General features: G+C 38.5%; 2 protein-coding genes across 5 annotated transcripts in view; one reads left to right on the forward strand and one right to left on the reverse strand.

Moving 5' to 3' along the window:
* rnaset2l (ribonuclease T2, like) overlaps nucleotides 1-13,306 on the forward strand; it is a 28,116-nt gene extending 14,810 nt beyond the window's left edge. For both annotated transcript variants that reach the window (XM_057839719.1, XM_057839720.1), the window contains 8 exons: nucleotides 456-593; nucleotides 3,116-3,183; nucleotides 3,246-3,303; nucleotides 3,374-3,441; nucleotides 7,228-7,341; nucleotides 7,402-7,450; nucleotides 8,662-8,736; nucleotides 8,997-13,306. In XM_057839719.1, coding sequence (XP_057695702.1) covers nucleotides 456-593; nucleotides 3,116-3,183; nucleotides 3,246-3,303; nucleotides 3,374-3,441; nucleotides 7,228-7,341; nucleotides 7,402-7,450; nucleotides 8,662-8,736; nucleotides 8,997-9,185 — 759 coding nt within the window. In that variant the 3' untranslated portion in view covers nucleotides 9,186-13,306. The remainder of the gene's footprint in view (nucleotides 1-455; nucleotides 594-3,115; nucleotides 3,184-3,245; nucleotides 3,304-3,373; nucleotides 3,442-7,227; nucleotides 7,342-7,401; nucleotides 7,451-8,661; nucleotides 8,737-8,996) is intronic.
* Nucleotides 13,307-14,748: 1,442 nt separating this feature from the next.
* The window catches only part of LOC130917461 (protein furry homolog), a 79,844-nt gene continuing 75,367 nt past the window's right edge, over nucleotides 14,749-19,225 (reverse strand). For all 3 annotated transcript variants that reach the window (XM_057838891.1, XM_057838890.1, XM_057838892.1), the window contains 3 exons: nucleotides 19,092-19,202; nucleotides 18,843-19,030; nucleotides 14,749-15,270 (listed from right to left, as the gene is read on the reverse strand). In XM_057838891.1, the coding sequence (XP_057694874.1) occupies nucleotides 15,018-15,270; nucleotides 18,843-19,030; nucleotides 19,092-19,202 (552 nt within the window). In that variant the 3' untranslated portion in view covers nucleotides 14,749-15,017. The remainder of the gene's footprint in view (nucleotides 15,271-18,842; nucleotides 19,031-19,091; nucleotides 19,203-19,225) is intronic.

The following is a 19,225-nucleotide window of genomic DNA, read 5'->3' on the forward strand; positions in this document are numbered from 1 at the left end:
TATATGAAAAAGAAAATCTCGACCTCCCCTTGATGTCTGCGATTTCTGCATTGCGACGCTTGTTATATTATCATGTATTACCTATAAAATCCCCCCAAAATCCTGCTGTGGCCATTCACAGATGTGTCTTGACACTCAATGATATATGCTATATGGAGTTTTTGGATCGAAACAAGGTAAGTACGTGATAATATCTCGTTAAAGTCTGTAATTCTGCTCTCGCGAGCTCTCAACTCCAGATAGGGTTTTGCTGTTTTAAAATTTTTTTATTTTTTTTTAAATGAGATCCTGTTCAAAATTTTTGTTCCTCCAGAAAATTGAAATTTTAAGCTTTCCAATGATGTATCACACATGCATTTCGGACAATTTTGAAAGTTGGCCAAATTGGGTGTCTCAAGAGCGGAACTTCGAGTTACCTGAGTGTTTTCCGCCATATATATTTTATTATTTCGAAGGTTTGGAAGATGCTACTACCACTACTGGTCTGCGCTGGTGCGTCGGCGCTGCTCAGCTCAGCGGAGAGCAAGAATAAGCAGTTTTGCACGTGGACATGCGCTATCTTCACACTGCAGTGGCCCGGAGCTTTCTGCCAGGTGACCTTTCAAGTCAAAATGGATTGGACGTCTAGCACTGTCAATAGCACTGAAATACAGCAAACATTTAAAAAAAATGGTATTGGTTGGAGGACTACCAGATCTGTTTTTAAAATGAGCAGTTTTAATCATTGACCAGACCATAACTTTGGCTCTGAGCTATCCCAAAATGTACAGGAAGTGTAAGTACCCTAAAATTACAAGGAAGTGACCAAAAATCATTAGGAAGTATCTGGAAAGGCCCCAATATCAACAGAAAGTTACCAATGAAGAGCAAGTGGCCCGGAAATGCCTTACAATGAAAAATAAATTTTCCAAAATGTACAGAAAATCACCCCGGAATGCCACAAAATGTACAGGAAGTGACCCATATGTATCCTAAAATGACAAAAAAGTGCCTCCAAATCAACAGGAAGTGACCAATGAAGATTAAATGCCCTGAAATCTACAGGAAATGTGACCCTAAGATACCCCAAAATGTACAGGAAGTGACCCTTAAGTATTTTAAAATTAAAAATATAGCATCTGGAAATGCCCTAAAATGAAAAATAAAATTTCCAAAATGTACAGAAAATCACCCCGGAATGCCCCAAAAAGTACAGGAAGTGACCCATATGTATTCTAAAATGACAAAAAAGTGCCTCCAAATCAACAGGAAGTGACCTGAAATTAACAGGAAGTGACCAATGAAGATGAAGTGCCCTGAAATCTACAGGAAATGAGACCCTTAGATACCCCAAAATATACAGGAAGTGACCCTTAAGTACTTTAAAATTAAAAATGAAGCATCTGGAAATGCCCTAAAATAAAAAATACATATTCCAAAATGTACTTAAAATCACCCCGGAATGCCCTAAAATGTACAGGAAGTGACCCATATGTATCCTAAAATGACAAAAAAAGTGCCTCCAAATCAACAGGAAGTGACCTGAAATAAACAGGAAGTGACCAATGAAGATGAAGTGCCCCAGAAATGCCCTGAAATCTACAGGAAATGTGACCCTTAGTTACCCCAAAATGTACAGGAAGTGACCCTTAAGTATTTTAAAATTAAAAATGAAACATCTGGAAATGGCCTAAAATGAAAAATAAAATTTCCAAAATGTACAGAAAATCACCCTGGAATGCCCCAAAATGTACAAGAAGTGACCCATATGTATCCTAAAATGACAAAAAAAGTGCCTCCAAATCAACAGGAAGTGACCTGAAATTAACAGGAAGTGACCAATGAAGAAGAAGTGCCCCTGAAATCTACAGGAAATGTGACCCTTAGATACCCCAAAATGTACAGGAAGTGACCCTTAACTATTTTCAAATTAAAAATGAAGCACCTGGAAATGCCCTAAAATGAAAAATAAATTTCCAAAATGTACAGAAAATCACCCCGGAATGCCCCATAATGTACAGGAAGTGACCCATATGTATCCTAAAATGACAAAAAAGTGCCTCCAAATAACAGGAAGTGACCTGAAATTAACAGGAAGTGACCAATGAAGATGAAGTGCCCCAGAAATGCCCTAAAATCTACAGGAAATGTGACCCTTAGATACCCCAAAATGTACGGGAAGTGACTCTTAAGTATTTTAAAATTAAAAATGAAGCATCTGAAAATGCCCTAAAATGAAAAATAAATTTCCAAAATGTACAGAAAATCACCCCGGAATGCCCCATAATGTACAGGAAGTGACCCATATGTATCCTAAAATGACAAAAAAGTGCCTCCAAATCAACAGGAAGTGACCAATGAAGATGAAGTGCCCCAGAAATGCCCTGAAATCTACAGGAAATGTGACCCTTAGATACCCCAAAATGTACAGGAAGTGACCCATATGTATCCTAAAATGACAAAAAAATGCCTCCAAATCAACAGGAAGTGACCTGAAATTAACAGGAAGTGACAATGAAGATGAAGTGCCCCAGAAATGCCCTGAAATCTACAGGAAATGTGACCCTTAGTTACCCCAAAATGTACAGGAAGTGACCCTTAAGTATTTTAAAACTAAAAATGAAGCATCTGGAAATGCCCAAAAATGAAAAATAAAATTTCGAAAATGTACCGAAAATCACCCTGGAATGCCCCAAAATGTACAGGAAGTGACCAACAAAGAGAAAGTGCCTCGTAAATGCCTGCAAATCAACAAAAGATGATCCAAAATGTACAGGAAGTGACCTGTAAGTACCCCCAAAATTACAAGAAATACCCCCAAACCAGCAGGAAGTGACCTGAAATTAACAGGAAGTGACCTGGAATCACCCTAAAATGAACAGGAAGTCAGCATCAAACAGGAAGTGGCTCGGAAATGCCCTAAAACCAACCAAACCCTACAAGAAGTGACCAGAAATCAACAGGAAACGATACAAAATGTACAGGAAGTAAGTTAAGTATGCCCCGAAATCATCAGAAAGTGCACCAAAACCAACAGGAAGTGATCTGGAATTACCCTAAAATGAACAGGAAATGATCCAGAAATGTGCAGGAAGTGATTAAAATGATTTTCTTTTTTTACCTCGTCCATGTCCAGTCTCTGGACAACACGTCTCTTTGCAAGCTTCCTCCCGAAGTCAACGGTTGGCTCATCCACGGCTTGTGGTAAGCACCGATATCATCCTTCCGCCCATCCGACGGACGAATGACGGCTTCTCGCTTTTCAGGCCGCAAAAGACACAGACATGCTGCGAGTGTTGGCCCATGTTCGCCTCTGACGTGCAGGTGAGCTACCCCTCTATCCGTTCTTTCGTCCTTCGGGCCGGACGACTCCAACGTGTCTCCTGTCCTTTAGGAGGTACGGGGCACTCTGGAAGAAAAGTGGCCTTCTTTGCTAAAAAGTCGATCCAGTTTCGTGTTCTGGTGAGTGAAATCATGGCGCCGCCCGGGGGAACATTTCCCGTTGATATGGAGTACTTTCCTGTTTAATTAGGCAATTTAGACTCACTTCCTGTTTAACTGGGGGATTTTCTGTTGATTTTGGAACAAATTAGGCTTATTTCCTATTTAATTAGGGCTACTTCCTCTTGATTTGAGGGCATTTTTGTTGATTTTCGAGAAAATGTTGCTCACTTCCTGTTTATTTGGGGCCATTCCTCTTGATTTGAAGGCATTTTTGTTGGTTTTTGGGACATTTTGGCTCACCTCCTGTTATTTGGGGCCATTTCTTGTTGATTTTTTAGCAAATTAGGCTCATTTCATGTTTGAATGGGGCCGTTTCCCTTGATTTGGGGGCATTTTTGTAGTTTTTGGGGAAAATTTTATCTGGAGCCATTTCCCATTGACTTTAGGCAATTTAGACTCACTTTCTGTTTAATTGGGTCTAAATTTCTGTTGAGTTTTGGGCATTTTAGGCTTATTTCCTGTTTAATTAGGGCCACTTCCTCTTGATTTGAGGGCATTTTTGTTGATTTTTTGAGAAAACGTGGCTCACTTCCTGTTTATTTGGGGCCATTTCCTGTTTATTTAGGCAATTTATTTATTTCACATCCTGTTTCATTTGGGCAATTTCCTCTTGATTTGAGGGTATTTTTGTTGATTTTTGGGACATTTTGGCTCTCTTCCTGTTATTTGGGGCCATTTCTTGTTGATTTTTTTTTTTTTTTAGCAAATTAGGCTCATTTCATGTTTAAATGGGGCCATTTCCCTTAATTTGAGGGCATTTTTGTAGGTTTTGGGGAAATTTTGGCTCATTTCCTATTCATCTGGAGCCATTTCCCATTGACTTAAGGCAATGTAGACTCACTTCGTGTTTAATTGGGTCTAACTTTCTGTTGAGTTTTGGGCAATTTAGGCTCACTCTCTGTCTAACTGGAGCCACCTCCTCTTGATTTGAGGGCATTTTTGTTGATTTTTGAGAACACGTGGCTCACGTCCTGTTTATCCGGGGCCATTTCCTCTTGATTTAAGGGCAATTCTGTTAGTTCTGTTAGTTTTGGGGGCAATTCCGGCTGACTTCCTATTGATTTGGGGGTAATTTCCTGTAGATTTTTGGGCAATTCTCTGCCACTTCCTCTTTATTTAGGTAATTTAGGCACACTTCCGGTTTAATTTGGGCCATTTCCTGATGATTTTTGGGCAATTTGGTCCCACTTCCTGTTGGTTCAGGGGTAATTCCCAGATGATCTTGTGCAATTTCGCGTCACTTTCTGTTTATATATATAATGTTTAAAATATACAGGAAGTGACCTCAGAATTCCCCTAGATCACCAGAAAGTGACCCAAAACCTATAGGAAGTAACCCGAAATACACAGGAAGTGAACGTAATTGCCCTAAAATCAATAGGAAATGAGGCATAACCAACAGGAAGTGACCCCAGAATAACCCCACATTCAGAGTGTGACCCATAACCAACAGGTACCCCAAAATAAACACCAAAAGAAAATGATCCAAAATCGACAGGAAGTGACCTTAGAATTGCTCAAAATGTGCAGGAAGTGACCCACAACAAACAGGAAGTAATCCACAATAAACAGGATGTAACCAATAAACAGGAAGTGACCTTGAAATACCCCAAATTCAACAGGAAATGTGTCAAAATTCACAGGAAATGACCTCAAAATGCTGGAAAATCACCAGAAAGTGATTCAAAACCTACAGCAAGTAACCCGAAAAACAGGAAGTGACCAGAAAAAAAAAAATCTATAGGAAATGATCAAAATTTTACGGAAGTGACCTCAGAATAGCCCCAAATCACCGGTAACTCACTCTAAATAAACAGGAAGTGACCGTTGAACAGGAAATGACATCGGAACATTAAAAAAAAGACAACAGAAAATGATCCAAAATGTCCAGGAAGGTACCTCAAAATGCCCCAAAATCACCAGAAAGTGACCCAAAATCAACAGGAAGTGACCACTGAACTCGAAACGACCCTGAATTAAGATAAAACCGGCAGAAAAGGCTCCAAAATCAACAGGAAGTGACCTTAGAATTGCACAAAATGTACAGGAAGTGACCCAAAACCAACAGGTAGTAATCCACAATAAACAGGACGTGACCAATGAACAGGAAGTGACCTGGAAATACCCCAAATTCAACAGGAAATGTGTCAAAATTCACAGGAAATGACCTCAAAATGCTGGAAAATCACCAGAAAGTGACCCAAAACCAACAGGAAGTAAGCCAAAATAAACAGGAAGTAACCACTGAACTGAAAACGACCCTGAATTACAAAAAAACGACAGAAAAGGCTCCAAAATCTACAGGAAGCGACCCAAGCCCAACAGGAAGTAATCCACAATAAACAGGACGTAACCAATTAACAGGAAGTGACCTGGAAATACCCCAAATTCATCAAGAAATGTGTCAAAATTCACAGGAAATGACCTCAAAATGCTGGAAAATCACCAGAAAGTGATTCAAAACCTACAGCAAGTAACCCGAAAAACAGGAAGTGACCGGTAAAAAAAAAAAAAATCAATAGGAAATGATCAAAATTTTACAGGAAGTGACTTCAGAATAGCCCCAAATCACCAGTAACTCACTCTAAATAAACAGGAAGTGACCACTGAACAGGAAATGACATCGGAACACTAAAAAAACCCAACACAAAATTATCCAAAATGTACAAGAAGTGGCCTTAGAATGGCCAAAAAATGTCCAGAAAGTGACCCAAAACCAACAGGAAGTAACCCAAAATAAACAGGAAGTGACCACTGAACTGGAAACGACCCTGAATTAAGATAAAACTGACAGAAAAGGCTCCAAAATCTACAGGAAGTGACCTTAGAAGTGCCCAAAATGTACAGGAAGTGACCCAAAACCAACAGGAAGTAATCCACAACAAACTGGACGTGACCAATAAACAGGAAGTGGCCTTAGAATGTCCAGAAAGTGACCCAAAACCAACAGGAAGTAACCCAAAATAAACAGGAAGTGACCACTGAACTGGAAACGACCCTGAATTAAGATAAGACAGAAAAGGCTCCAAAATCTACAGGAAGTGACCTTAGAAGTGCCCAAAATGTACAGGAAGTGACCCAAAACCAACAGGAAGTAATCCACAACAAACTGGACGTGACCAATAAACAGGAAGTGGCCTTAGAATGGCCAAAAAATGTCCAGAAAGTGACCCAAAACCAACAGGAAGTAACCCAAAATAAACAGGAAGTGACCACTGAACTGGAAACGACCCTGAATTAAGACAGAAAAGGCTCCAAAATCTACAGGAAGTGACCTTAGAAGTGCCCAAAATGTACAGGAAGTGACCCAAAACCAACAGGAAGTAATCCACAACAAACTGGACGTGACCAATAAACAGGAAGTGGCCTTAGAATGGCCAAAAAATGTCCAGAAAGTGACCCAAAACCAACAGGAAGTAACCCAAAATAAACAGGAAGTGACCACTGAACTGGAAACGACCCTGAATTAAGATGAGAGAAAAGGCTCCAAAATCTACAGGAAGTGACCTTAGAAGTGCCCAAAATGTACAGGAAGTGACCCAAAACCAACAGGAAGTAATCCACAACAAACTGGACGTGACCAATAAACAGGAAGTGACCTGGACATACCAAAATTTCATTGGAAGTGACTTCAGAATGCCGGAAAATCACCAGAAAATGACTTAAAACCAACAGGAAGCGACCCGGAAATGCAATGAAATCTACTCAATTTTTGGACAATATTTCTCGTTTTTCCTCGACTAGGAAGGACGAGTGGAGGAAACACGGCACTTGCGCTGCCTGCGTGGAAGGACTCAACTCTCCGTTACAATACTTCCAGATGTGCCTCAAACTCAGACAACGCTTCGACCTGCAAAAGTTAGCAGACCTCCGAAAATGTCGACATGGACGCCGTCTTACATTCGACTGTTTTTTCAGAGCGCTGGAGGACGCCGGCATCAAGCCGTCCTGTCAGCGGCTTTACAAGGTGAGCGCTTGATGACATCACCGTCGACGTTTTGGCTAAAACGTACCACTTTGCCAAAATTTAACCTAAACTTCCCCATATGTTTTCAATGGCCCATTCATTTCCAATGGCAAAAAAGATCACAATTTTTTGGTCAAATCCGCATAATTTAGACATTAGAAATTACAAAATTAACGCACTCAAGAAAGGGACAGTGTTTTGGAAAAAAATGGACCAAAATTTGACCAAAACTTGCTTAAAGTGATCACAATGGCAAAAACATAACATTTCAATTTTTGTCTGATTCATGGAATTAACATACATAAAATACCATTAAATCAAGGCGCACACAAATTATCAGAAACTTTTAGGCAAAAATTTACAATTTTGGCAACATTCTACAAAAATCTCCCCATACGTTTTCAATTGCCTCATTCACTTCAAATGGCAAAAAAATTGAATTTCAAATTTTTGTCCAATTCACACAATTTACACATTAAAAATTCCCAAATTAACACGTATAAGTTATTTGACACTTTTTGGCTAAAATGTACCACTGCGCCAAAATTTGACAAAAACTTCCCCATCCGTTTTCAATGGCCCCATTCATTTCCAATAGCAAAAAACAAACAAACATACAATTTCAAATTTTTGTCCAATTCACATAACTTACACGTTTAAAAAATGCCAAAAATTAACGCACACAAGTTATTAACGCACACAAGTTATTAGTGTTCTGGCAAAAGATACCATTCCACCTAAATTAGACAAAAACTTCCTTATATGTTTTCAATGGCCCCATTCATTTCCAATGGCAAAAATATTTTAATTTTTGTCTGATTCATTAACATACAAATTAACATACAAAAACTAAAAAAAAAAAAAAAAAAACACAAAATCAAGGCATGCAAAAAGTTATTAGACAGTTTTTGGCAAAAATGTTCAATTTTGCCGAAATTTGACAATAACTTTCCCATACATTGTCAATAGACCAATTCATTTCCAGTGGCCAAAACATGTTTGTCCTATTCACATAATGTACACATTGAAAAAAAATTTGCCAAAATTAACGCGCAACAAAATTCATTAGACAGTTTTTGGCTAAAACGTACCATTTTGCCAAAAATTGACAAAAACTGCCCCATTCATTTCCAATGGCAAAAAAAATTATGCCCCTCAAAATTTTTTTTTTTTTTTTTTTAAATGACCCACCTGAATGTGTGTTTGTCCAGCTAGCTGAAGTGCAGGAGGCGCTGTTTCCTCTCACAGGCAGCAAGATTGAGATCCAGTGCATCAAAGACGACCAGGTCGGTTTTGACTTCCTCATTAAAGCAAAAAAATTCAATTTCTGCCATCTTACACACGTTGGCAAGCAGCAAACTAACCTTTTTGGTAGTAACTATAGCAAATATTTAGCTTTGTAACGCCGCTACGTGCCTAAAAGGTTGGACGTCTAGCGGCGTCAATGACACGGAAACGTGAACATTCATAGCCAGTACTCATTGTTTCATCTTACCGTTACTGGTATGCGAAATTAATGAGCAAAAATTGATTTTTTTTTTTTCAGGAGCGTGAGGTTTGGTTTCAAGTGAAGATCCAACTGTCTCGCAACATGAGCCTGGGTTGCGATCACTTCGGCGACACCAACGACATCCGCAGTGACAGAAGACGGTTTTGGGGTCACCCCTGCCCCGCCGGAGAAGGTCTCTACTACGTCCCCATCGACCACCAGCGCCCGTTGCGCCCTTGCGGGTGACCGGGCCGAGGCGCTAAGCTAGCGTCTGGAAATGTGAAAGCTAACCTTTATGCTAACAAACAGTTAGTCCAGATTTGTAGAGCTTTTTAGTGTGAAAATACCTGAAAAATATGCCTTCACGTTTCTGATTTTCAGCTTTTTGTTCATTGGTAATCGGTCGTGGACTAGCAAAGGCTTAATTAGAGCAGATTGTTAGCTAGCTCAGGGTTGTAAATTGATAGATTTTGTGGCTTTTAGGACAGTTTTAAGGATCTCCACTGTTGATTTTGGGTCAATTTTGCTTCACTTCCTGTTAAGTTAGGGTCATTCCCTGTCGATTTTTGGGCAAATTAAGCTCACGTCCTGTTGATTTGGTGTCATTTCCTGTCAATTTTGGGTCAATTTTGGCCCACTTCCTTTTAATTTGGGGTCATTTCCTGTTAGTTTTTGGGCAATTTCTGCTCACTTTCCTGATTTTGGAGTCATTTCCGTTCGATTTTGGGCTCTCTTCCTGTTAATTTGGGGTCCTTTCTTGTTGTTTTCCAAACAATTTTGCCTCATTTCATGTTGATTTGGTGTCCTTTCCTGCTGTCTTTGGAGAAAATTCAGTTCACTTCCTGATTTGGGGTCATTTCCTATTGTTTTTGGAGACAATTTTTCCTCACTTGCTGTTGATTCGGTGTCATTTCCTGTTGAATTTGGGTCAATTTTGGCCTACTTCCTGTTAATTTGGAGTCATTTCCTGTTAATGTTTGGGCAATTTGTGCTCACTTCTGGATTTTGGGGTAATTTGCTGTTGATTTTGGGTCAATTTTGCCTCACGTTCTGTTCATTTGGGGTCATTCCCTGTTGTTTTTGAGACAATTTTGCCTCACTTCCTGTTGATTTGGTGTCATTTCCTGTCGATTTTGTTTCAATTTTGGCTCACTTCCTGTTAAACTACGGTCATTCCCTGTTGATTTTTGGGCAAATTCAGCTCACCTGCTGATTTGGTGTCATTTCCTGTCGAATTTGGGTAAATTTTAGCCCACTTCCTTTTAATTTGGTGTCATTCCATGTTAATTTTTAGGCAATTTCTACGCACTTCCTGATTTTGGGATCATTTTCTGTTGTTTTCGAGACAATTTTGCCTTACTTCCTGTTAATTTGGTGCCATTTCCTATCGATACTGGGTAAATTTTGGCTCATTTCTTTTAATTCCTTTTTATTTGGGGTCATCCCTTGTTATTTTTTTGGGCAATTTGTGCTCACTTCCCGATTTTGGGGTCATTTTCTGTTGTTTTCGAGACAATTTTGCCTCACTTCCTATTGATTTGGTGTCATTTCCTGCTGATTTTGGAACAGATTCAGCTCACTTCCTGATTTGGGGTCATTTCCTATTGTTTTTGGAGACAATTTTTCCTCACTTACTGTTGATTTGTTGTCATTCCCTGTTGATTTTGGGTCAATTTTGGCTCACTTTCTTTTAATTTTATTTGGGTCATTCCCTGTTAATTTTTCGGGCAATTTCGGCTCACTTCACTTCACTAGGGTAATTTTTACTCAGTAGTTTTGGGGTCATATCTTGTCGATTTTGGGTCAATTTTGGCTAATTTCCTGTTAATTTGGAGTCATTTCCTGTTCGGTGTTGGGCAATTTCGACACACTTCCTGATTTGGGGTCATTTCCTATTGTTTTTGGAGACAATTTTTCCTCACTTGCTGTTGATTCGGTGTCATTTCCTGTTGAATTTGGGTCAATTTTGGCCTACTTCCTGTTAATTTGGAGTCATGTCCTGTTAACGTTTGGGCAATTTGTGCTCACTTCTGGATTTTGGGGTAATTTGCTGTTGATTTTGGGTCAATTTTGCCTTACGTCCTGTTCATTTGGGGTCATTCCCTGTTGTTTTTGAGACAATTTTGCCTCACTTCCTGTTGATTTGGTGTCATTTCCTGTCGATTTTGTTTCAATTTTGGCTCACTTCCTGTTAAACTACGGTCATTCCCTGTTGATTTTTGGGCAAATTCAGCTCACCTGCTGATTTGGTGTCATTTCCTGTCGAATTTGGGTAAATTTTGGCCCACTTCCTTTTAATTTGGTGTCATTCCATGTTAATTTTTAGGCAATTTCTACGCACTTCCTGATTTTGGGATCATTTTCTGTTGTTTTCGAGACAATTTTGCCTTACTTCCTGTTAATTTGGTGCCATTTCCTATCGATACTGGGTCAATTTTGGCTCATTTCTTTTAATTCCTTTTTATTTGGGGTCATCCCTTGTTATTTTTTGGGCAATTTGTGCTCACTTCCCGATTTTGGGGTCATTTTCTGTTGCTTTCGAGACAATTTTGCCTCACTTCCTAATGATTTTGTGTCATTTCCTGCTGATTTTACGGTAATTTTTACTCAGTTATTTTGGGGTCATTTCCTGTCGATCTTGGATCAATTTGGGCTTATTTCCTGTTAATTTTGGGTCATTTCCTGTTATTTTCGAGACAATTTTGCCTCACTTCCTGTTAATTTGGTGTCATTTCCTGCTGATTTTGGAACAGATTCAGCTCACTTCCTGATTTGGGGTCATTTCCTATTGTTTTTGGAGACAATCTTTCCTCACTTACTGTTGATTTGTTGTCATTCCCTGTTGATTTCGGGTCAATTTTGGCTCACTTTCTTTTAATTTCTTTTAATTTGGGGTCATTCCCTGTTAATTTTTGGGCAATTTCGGCTCACTTCACTTCACTAGGGTAATTTTTACTCAGTAATTTTGGGGTCATATCTTGTCGATTTTGGGTCAATTTTGGCTAATTTCCTGTTAATTTGGAGTCATTTCCTGTTCGTTGCTGGGCAATTTCGACACACTTCCTGATTTTGGGGTAATTTCCTGTTGATTTTGGGTCCATTTTGGCTCACTTCCTGTTAAACTAAGGTCATTCCCTGTGGGTTTTTGGGCATTTTCTGCTTTGGGGTCTCGAAAACATTGGGCTCATTTCCTGTTGATTTTAGGTCAATTTAGGTTGACTTCCTGTAAAATTTGTGGTCATTTCTTGTTAATCTTTGGGCAATTTCTCCTCACCTCCTGATTTTAGAGTCATTTCTTGTCCGTCTTGGGTCAATTTTGGCCCGCTTCCTGTTAATTTCGGGTCTTTCCTGTTGTTTTCTAGAAAATTTTGCCTCACTTCCTGTTGATTTGGTGTCATTTCCTGCTGATTTTTACTGTCAGTTATTTTGGGCTCATTTCCTGTCAATTTTGGGTCGATTTTGGCTCACTTCCTGTTAATTTGGGGTCATTTCCGATTCCTATTTGTGATTTCTACTCAATTCCTGATTTTGGGGTAGTTTCCTGTTGCTTTTAGAGACAATTCTGCCTCACTTCCTTGTTGATTTGGTGTCATTTCTTGCTGATTTTTGGGTAATTTTTACTCTCAGTTAATTTGGGGTCATTAGCTGTTGATTTTGGTTCACTTCCTTTAAATTTCCTGGTGATTTTTGGGCAATTTCTGCTCACTTCAGGTCATTTACTGTTTATTCTTGGGGCCATTCAGTTTCACTTCCTGTTGGTTTTGGGGCAATTTTTACTCACTTCCTGTTGTTTTTGGTGCCAGTCTGACTCACTTCCTGTTGATTTGGTGTCACTTCCTGTTAATTTTGGGGATCTTTTCATCCAACCTCCTGTCTATTTTGGGTCACTTATTTTTGATTTCGAAGCTATTATTGCTCACTTCCGGATGTTTTTTTTTTTTTTTAATCATTTCTCGCGGGCTGACGTCCTCACTTTGGCGGCCATCTTAGGACAGGCCCAATCAATTATAACATTAAAAACGAACCATGTTTGCTAAAAGAGAGGCAAATATTTACAGCTTAAATTGGCGCACATCTTAGCACGCTAGCGAATATCTAGTATTAGTAGTAATATCTCTGTATTTAACGCTGGAATCCATTTTGATACTTATTTTTCACCAACAAATATATGTTTTATTATAATTCTTTTTTTAATGACATATTAGTGTCCACAACCTGCAATTCCAACAAATGACTATTTACAGCATTTGACTACTCCATCTTTGAAAATATGTATCTTCTCTACAAAAAATAGACTCAAATGAAAGCGTTATGCACAGTTATTCATTCAAAGTTTTGTTCATAAACAGAACAATTTGAGCGTCCAATCATTCCATTGGTTTATCACAAAGTCGACGTCCAATCCTTCTGAAGCGTGAGGCGCTTTGAATGGATTGGACGTCTAGCGCTGTCAATTACAACTAATAATGGAAGATTTGCTAACAAGCCCTTCAAACGACTGTCATCGGACTACATTTAAAATGGCCGCCGGTGTTAGCCCACACACGCACACGTAGTACTAAGTATTTGAAAATATACATTCTCTACAGCACAGTCAAATTTTGTGAAAGAAAATTGCACAAATCCCCTTTAAGATAAATTGAAATCTTTGGTATTTAAGTACAATTTATGGCGCATCGGCAACAAAATGCTGGTTTTGAGTCTTTCAACTCATTTAACTGATTAACTTTAGCTGGTCACAGAAAATGACATGGCAAGCAGGATTTCTTTTTTTGGGTGCTTATTTGATTTTAAATTTATATAATTTTTTTTTTTTTTAAAGGGGAAGTAAATATTTAGATTTCTGTTGTAATTAAAGTTTTCTTTATTTGCTTTTGAATTATTATTTTTTTTTTACATCATTGATTTTAAATGGGGAAAACCCTGAAATACTATTTTAATTGTTTGATTTTATTGATATGATTTTTCCCCAAAATATATTAAATAATATTTTTTTTTAAAATGATATTTATTTATTTATTTATTCATCTTTTTTTTTTTTTCCTCCCCCCCAATTAAAAAAATACTCAGATTTCTGATAATCTTTTACATTCTGGTGTCAAAGATTTTTGATATACATATACAGTTTTTTTTTTAACTTATTTTATTTTAAATGAAGGAGAAAAAAAACCTAAATATTTTAAACGATAACAAAATCGAGAATAGAAATATTTTTGTTCTATATTTATTTTTTGGTTAAAAAAAAAAAAAAAAAAAAAAAAAAGGAAGGGGAAGTAAATATCAAGACTTCTGTATTAATTGTGGCATGAATACATTTTAGTCTTTTTTTTTTTTTTACTTCTTTGATTTCAAATGGGGAAAAAAACCCTAAATATTATTTTAATTATGCTTGATTTTATTGATATGATTTTTCCTCAAAATATATTAAATACCAATAGAAATATTATTTAAAAAATTTATCATAAATTTTTGATTGAAAAAAAAGTGGGAAAACAAAACAATATTAATTAAAATAAAAGAAACAACTTTTTTATTAAAAACATTCACACATTATATATATATACATACATACATATATACACACACACACACTTTTTTTTTTTTACTTATTTGATTTTAAATGAGAAAAAAATGTTTTAAATGATAAAGCGAGAAAACAAATATTTTTATTTTATATTTATTTCCGTGTTAATTTGAATGGATTTTAATCTTTTAATCTTTTTTTTACTTTGATTTTAAATGAAAAAAAAAACTATTTTTTACTAAAATTATATATATATATATATATATATATTATTATTTTTGTTAGTTTTTTTTTTGAAAAAGGGGTAAAAAATAAATATTCCTATTTTTGATATTTTAAAGGGGAAAGTAAATATTTCAGCAGTCTTGTGTTTTTCATCGAGGATTACAAAAATGGAATTATAATTTTGCAAGAAACATACAGTTGTGATTGACTTAATGACACGGCGGACAGGAATTGGTCCCAGGGCCGCCAGTTTAACACCTGTGCGTCAAACTAGTTCTTTAAGTAGTTTTGACAGTATTTTCACTGTCAATTTTAATCTTTTTTAAACTTTATAATGTGGATCCCGAAACCTTAGCGTCAGGTAGAAAGGCGGTGTCCCGGCGGCCTCGCGCGCGAACCGCGGCATCTCGCAACTCCGCATTGAGCTCAGTCAGCTGGGCGGCCACCTTTTCCAGGTCCGGCTCGGAACCCACCAAAGCTAACGTGCCGATCCGGCCCAGCGTCTGGTGCCGGAAGTAGATGTTGAGTAACATCTGGATCTCGTCCTCCGACGGGCTGCCGAAGATGTTGGGCCACGTTCTTCTGCAAGTTAGAAAGACAAGGACTCGTTACATGAGTTTATCACGAGTAGGAAGTCAAGCGCCATCGATGGCAGCCAAAGAAGAACAGAGGTGACCTGTAAGTACCCTAAAACCAACAGAAACATTCTCTAAAATCAACAGGAAATGATCCAAAATTCACAGGAAGTGACTCGTAAGTACCCTAAAATTTACAAGGAATTGACCCAAAATGAACAGGAAGTATTGAAGGGAAAAGGTACCATTCTCGCACACACACCATATAATTGTTTGCATTAGTATAACACATTCATTTAACTATAGTTTAGGCAGACTTCACTCCGTGCCCTTGAACACAGTAAAGTGAATCACCTTATCGGCGCTCATGAAGGGGAAAAGGAAAAATGGTACCTTTTCTTGTAGGCACCATCTAACTGTTTGCATTACTCAAACACACAATATATCATCAATCAGGGAATAGTATCATTTCTCATATTTACTGTAGGACTGCACTACTCTAACACACCTAATGTAAAATAAATAAATAGCACACCATAGTTTAAAGAAACAGAATAGATACACAACGCCATCCTATCACAGAAGCCCAAAACGTGTGCGCCAGGAGCAAGATTGACGCACCAACTCTGGCAATCAGTCCTCCCGACAAATGAACAAGAACAAAGACCAGCATGCTTTGTCCTAAAACAAGTAGTGCCAGCCCGGATAACAAAGTTGATAGCAGGCGCTTGTGACGTCAAGACCAGCGTCGGTCGCTGTGGCAACCACATCCCATCCACGCACGAACCTAAACAGCCCGAAACTGGGCAGAGAGGGATGATCCCAAAGCAACGCCTGAACACACCTTCGGCCGGCCCACGGACTTAAAAAACACTGGACACTGAGATAGACAGATTTAGCTGCTCGGAAATATGTAGCCTTGTTTTGGATCCAGAATTGTCCCTCCGTCGTCTGTTTTTGCCTTGTTTTTGACCATTGTCGACGAATAAATTGTCTACCTGCTTTCGGCGAGTCTTTTTCAAACTTTTGGAATATGAAGTCAGTACAAAGGGTTAATATCAGAGATGAACGCGCGGAGTTCCACCTTCCCGGTTGGCGTGCGTGGAGGCAGCATCGGCAGAGCGGCACTTTGTTCAGCTGTCGCTGTTTCTGTGCGGCTTGTCAGGGGAGGCGAATTTCAACAGTATCTAGAAATGCCATAAAATTAACAGGACGTGATCAATGTAGAGGAAGTGGCCCAGAAATGCTCTAAAATCAACAGGAATTATGATAAATGGCCCTTAGATACCCCATAATGTACAGGAAGTGACCTATAAGTATCCTAAAAACACAAGGACAAGACCCAAAATTAACAGGAAGTATCTGGAAATGCCCTAAAATTAACAGGAAGTGACCAATTAAGGGGGAGTTGCCCAAAATTGCCTTAAAATCAACAGGAAAATGGACAAAGTGGCCCTAAGATACCCCAAAATGTACAGGAAGTTAGCAGTAAGTACCCTAAAATGACAAGGAAGTGACCCAAAACAACAGCAAGTGACCAATGCAGAGGAAGTGGCCCGAAAATGCCATTATTCAACAGGAAATTATCTAAAATGTATAGAAAATGGCCCTAAGATACCCTAAAACTACAAGGAAGTGACCCAAAATCAACAGTAGTTATCTGCAAATGCCCTAAAATCAACAGAAGTGACCAATGAAGAAGAAGTGGGCCGGAAGTCCCTTAGAATCAACAGGAAATGATCCAAAATCTACAGGAAGTGACGCACAGATACCCCAAAATGTACAGCAAGTGACCTGTAAGTTCCCTAAAATATACAGGAAGTTACCAATGAAGAGAAAATGGGCTGGAAATCCCCTAAAGTAAACAAGAAATGATTCCAAATGCACAGGAAGTGACCTGTAAGTACCCTAAAATGACAAGGAATTGACCCAATATCAACAGGAATTGACCTAAAATGAACAGGAAGTATCTGGAACTGCCGTAAAATCAACAGGAAGTGAACAATGAAGAGGAGGTGGGCCGGAAATCCCTTAAAATCAACAGAAATGGTCCAAAAAGTACAGGAAGGGACATGTAAGCACCCTAAAATGAGGGAAAGTTACCCAAACCAAAACAAAGTGACCCAAAATCAATAGGAATTATAAGTAAATGCTTTAAAATAAACAGGAAGTGACCAATGAAGAGAAAGTGGGCTGCAAATTCCTTAAAATTAATAGGAAATTATCCAATATGTACACAAAGTGGCCCTAAGATACCCCAAAATACACAGGAAGTGACCTGTAAGTATCCTAAAATGATGCAGAAGTGACCTAAATCCAACAGGAAGTGACACAAAATCAATAGGAAGTGTCCAACGAAGAGAAGGTGGGCCAGAAATCCCTTAAAATCAACAGGAAATGATCCAAAATGTACAGGAAGTGACCTGTAAGTACCCTAAAATGACGAGGAAGTGACCCAAAATCAACAGGAAGCCACCAATGAAGAGGAAGTGCGCCGGAAATCCCTTAAAATCAACAGAAAATGATCCAAAATGTACAGGAAGTGACCTGTAAGTACCCTAAAATAATAAGGAAGTGACCAAACATCAACAAGAAGTGACCTAAAATCAACAGGAAGCACCAATGAAGAGAAAGTGGGTTAGATATTTCCTAAAGTTAACAAGAAATGATACCAAATGTATAATAGGTGACCTGTAAGTACCCTAAAATAATAAGGAAGTGACCCAACATCAACAGGAAGTGACCTAAAATGAACAGGAAGTATCTGGAACTGCCGTAAAATCAACAGGAAGTGAACAATGAAGAGGAAGTAGGCCGGAAATCCCTTAAAACCAACAGGAAATGGTCCAAAAAGTACAGGAAGTGACATGTAAGTACCCTAAAATGATAGGTAAGTTACCCAAACCAACACAAAGTGACCCAAAATCAATAGGAATTATATGTAAATGCTTTAAAATCAACAGCAAGTGACCAATGAAGAGAAAGTGGGCTGCAAATTCCCTAAAATTAATAGGAAATTATCCAATATGTACACAAAGTGGCCCCTAGATACCCCAAAATACACAGGAAGTGAGCTGTAAGTATCCTAAAATGATGACCTAAAACCAACAGGAGGTGACCCACAACCAACAGGAAGTGTCCAATGAAAAGGAAGTGGGCCGGAAGTACCCTAAAATGACAAGGAAGTGACCCACAACCAACAGGAAGTGACCCAAAATCAACAGGAAGCCACAAATGAAGAGAAAGTGGGTTGGATATCTCCTAAAGTCAACAAGAAATGATACCAAATGTATAATAAGTGACCTGTAAGTACCCTAAAACGATAAGGAAGTGATCCAACATCAACAGGAAGTGATCCAAAATGAACAGGAAGTATCTGCAAAAGTTCTAAAATCAACAAGAAGTGACCAATGAAGAGAAAGTGAGCTAATAAGTGACCTGTAAGTACCCTAAAATGATAAGGAAGTGACCCAAAATCAACAGAAAATGGTCCAAAATGTACAGGAAGTGACCCATAAGTACCCAAAAATTAACAGGAAGTGACCCAAATAATAACTAAAATAATTGCGGTATCATCACCTGCACTCCCTAATATAGCAGATAGCAGACGCCAGGCCGCGCTGGTCCTTGAGAGCCTCCAAGATGGCCTGCACTGCCTCTTCAGAAGAGCTGAAAGCGAACTCTGGCGCCGCCCTTTTGTCTTCTTCCGGCACTGCGGCCAGCAGCCGCTTCTTCAAGTCGCTCATCTCTTCAGACATGTTGCTTAGCTACGGATGAGAAAAAAAAATGACACGCAATTTCTATACACAGCGTAAATCAAGTCCTTACTTTGCGAAGACAGACAATGGATTGGACCGTCTCAATCATCTTCCAGTAGGACTGAAAGAGCAGTAAAAGTTGAAAGTGGAGTTTGTAGAGTTTTTGGCACAGCTCCACCTGCTGGAAAATAAAACAAGTGCTAC

The sequence above is a fragment of the Corythoichthys intestinalis genome, chromosome 6, assembly GCF_030265065.1.
Source record: "Corythoichthys intestinalis isolate RoL2023-P3 chromosome 6, ASM3026506v1, whole genome shotgun sequence".
NCBI classification, from domain to species: domain Eukaryota; kingdom Metazoa; phylum Chordata; class Actinopteri; order Syngnathiformes; family Syngnathidae; genus Corythoichthys; species Corythoichthys intestinalis.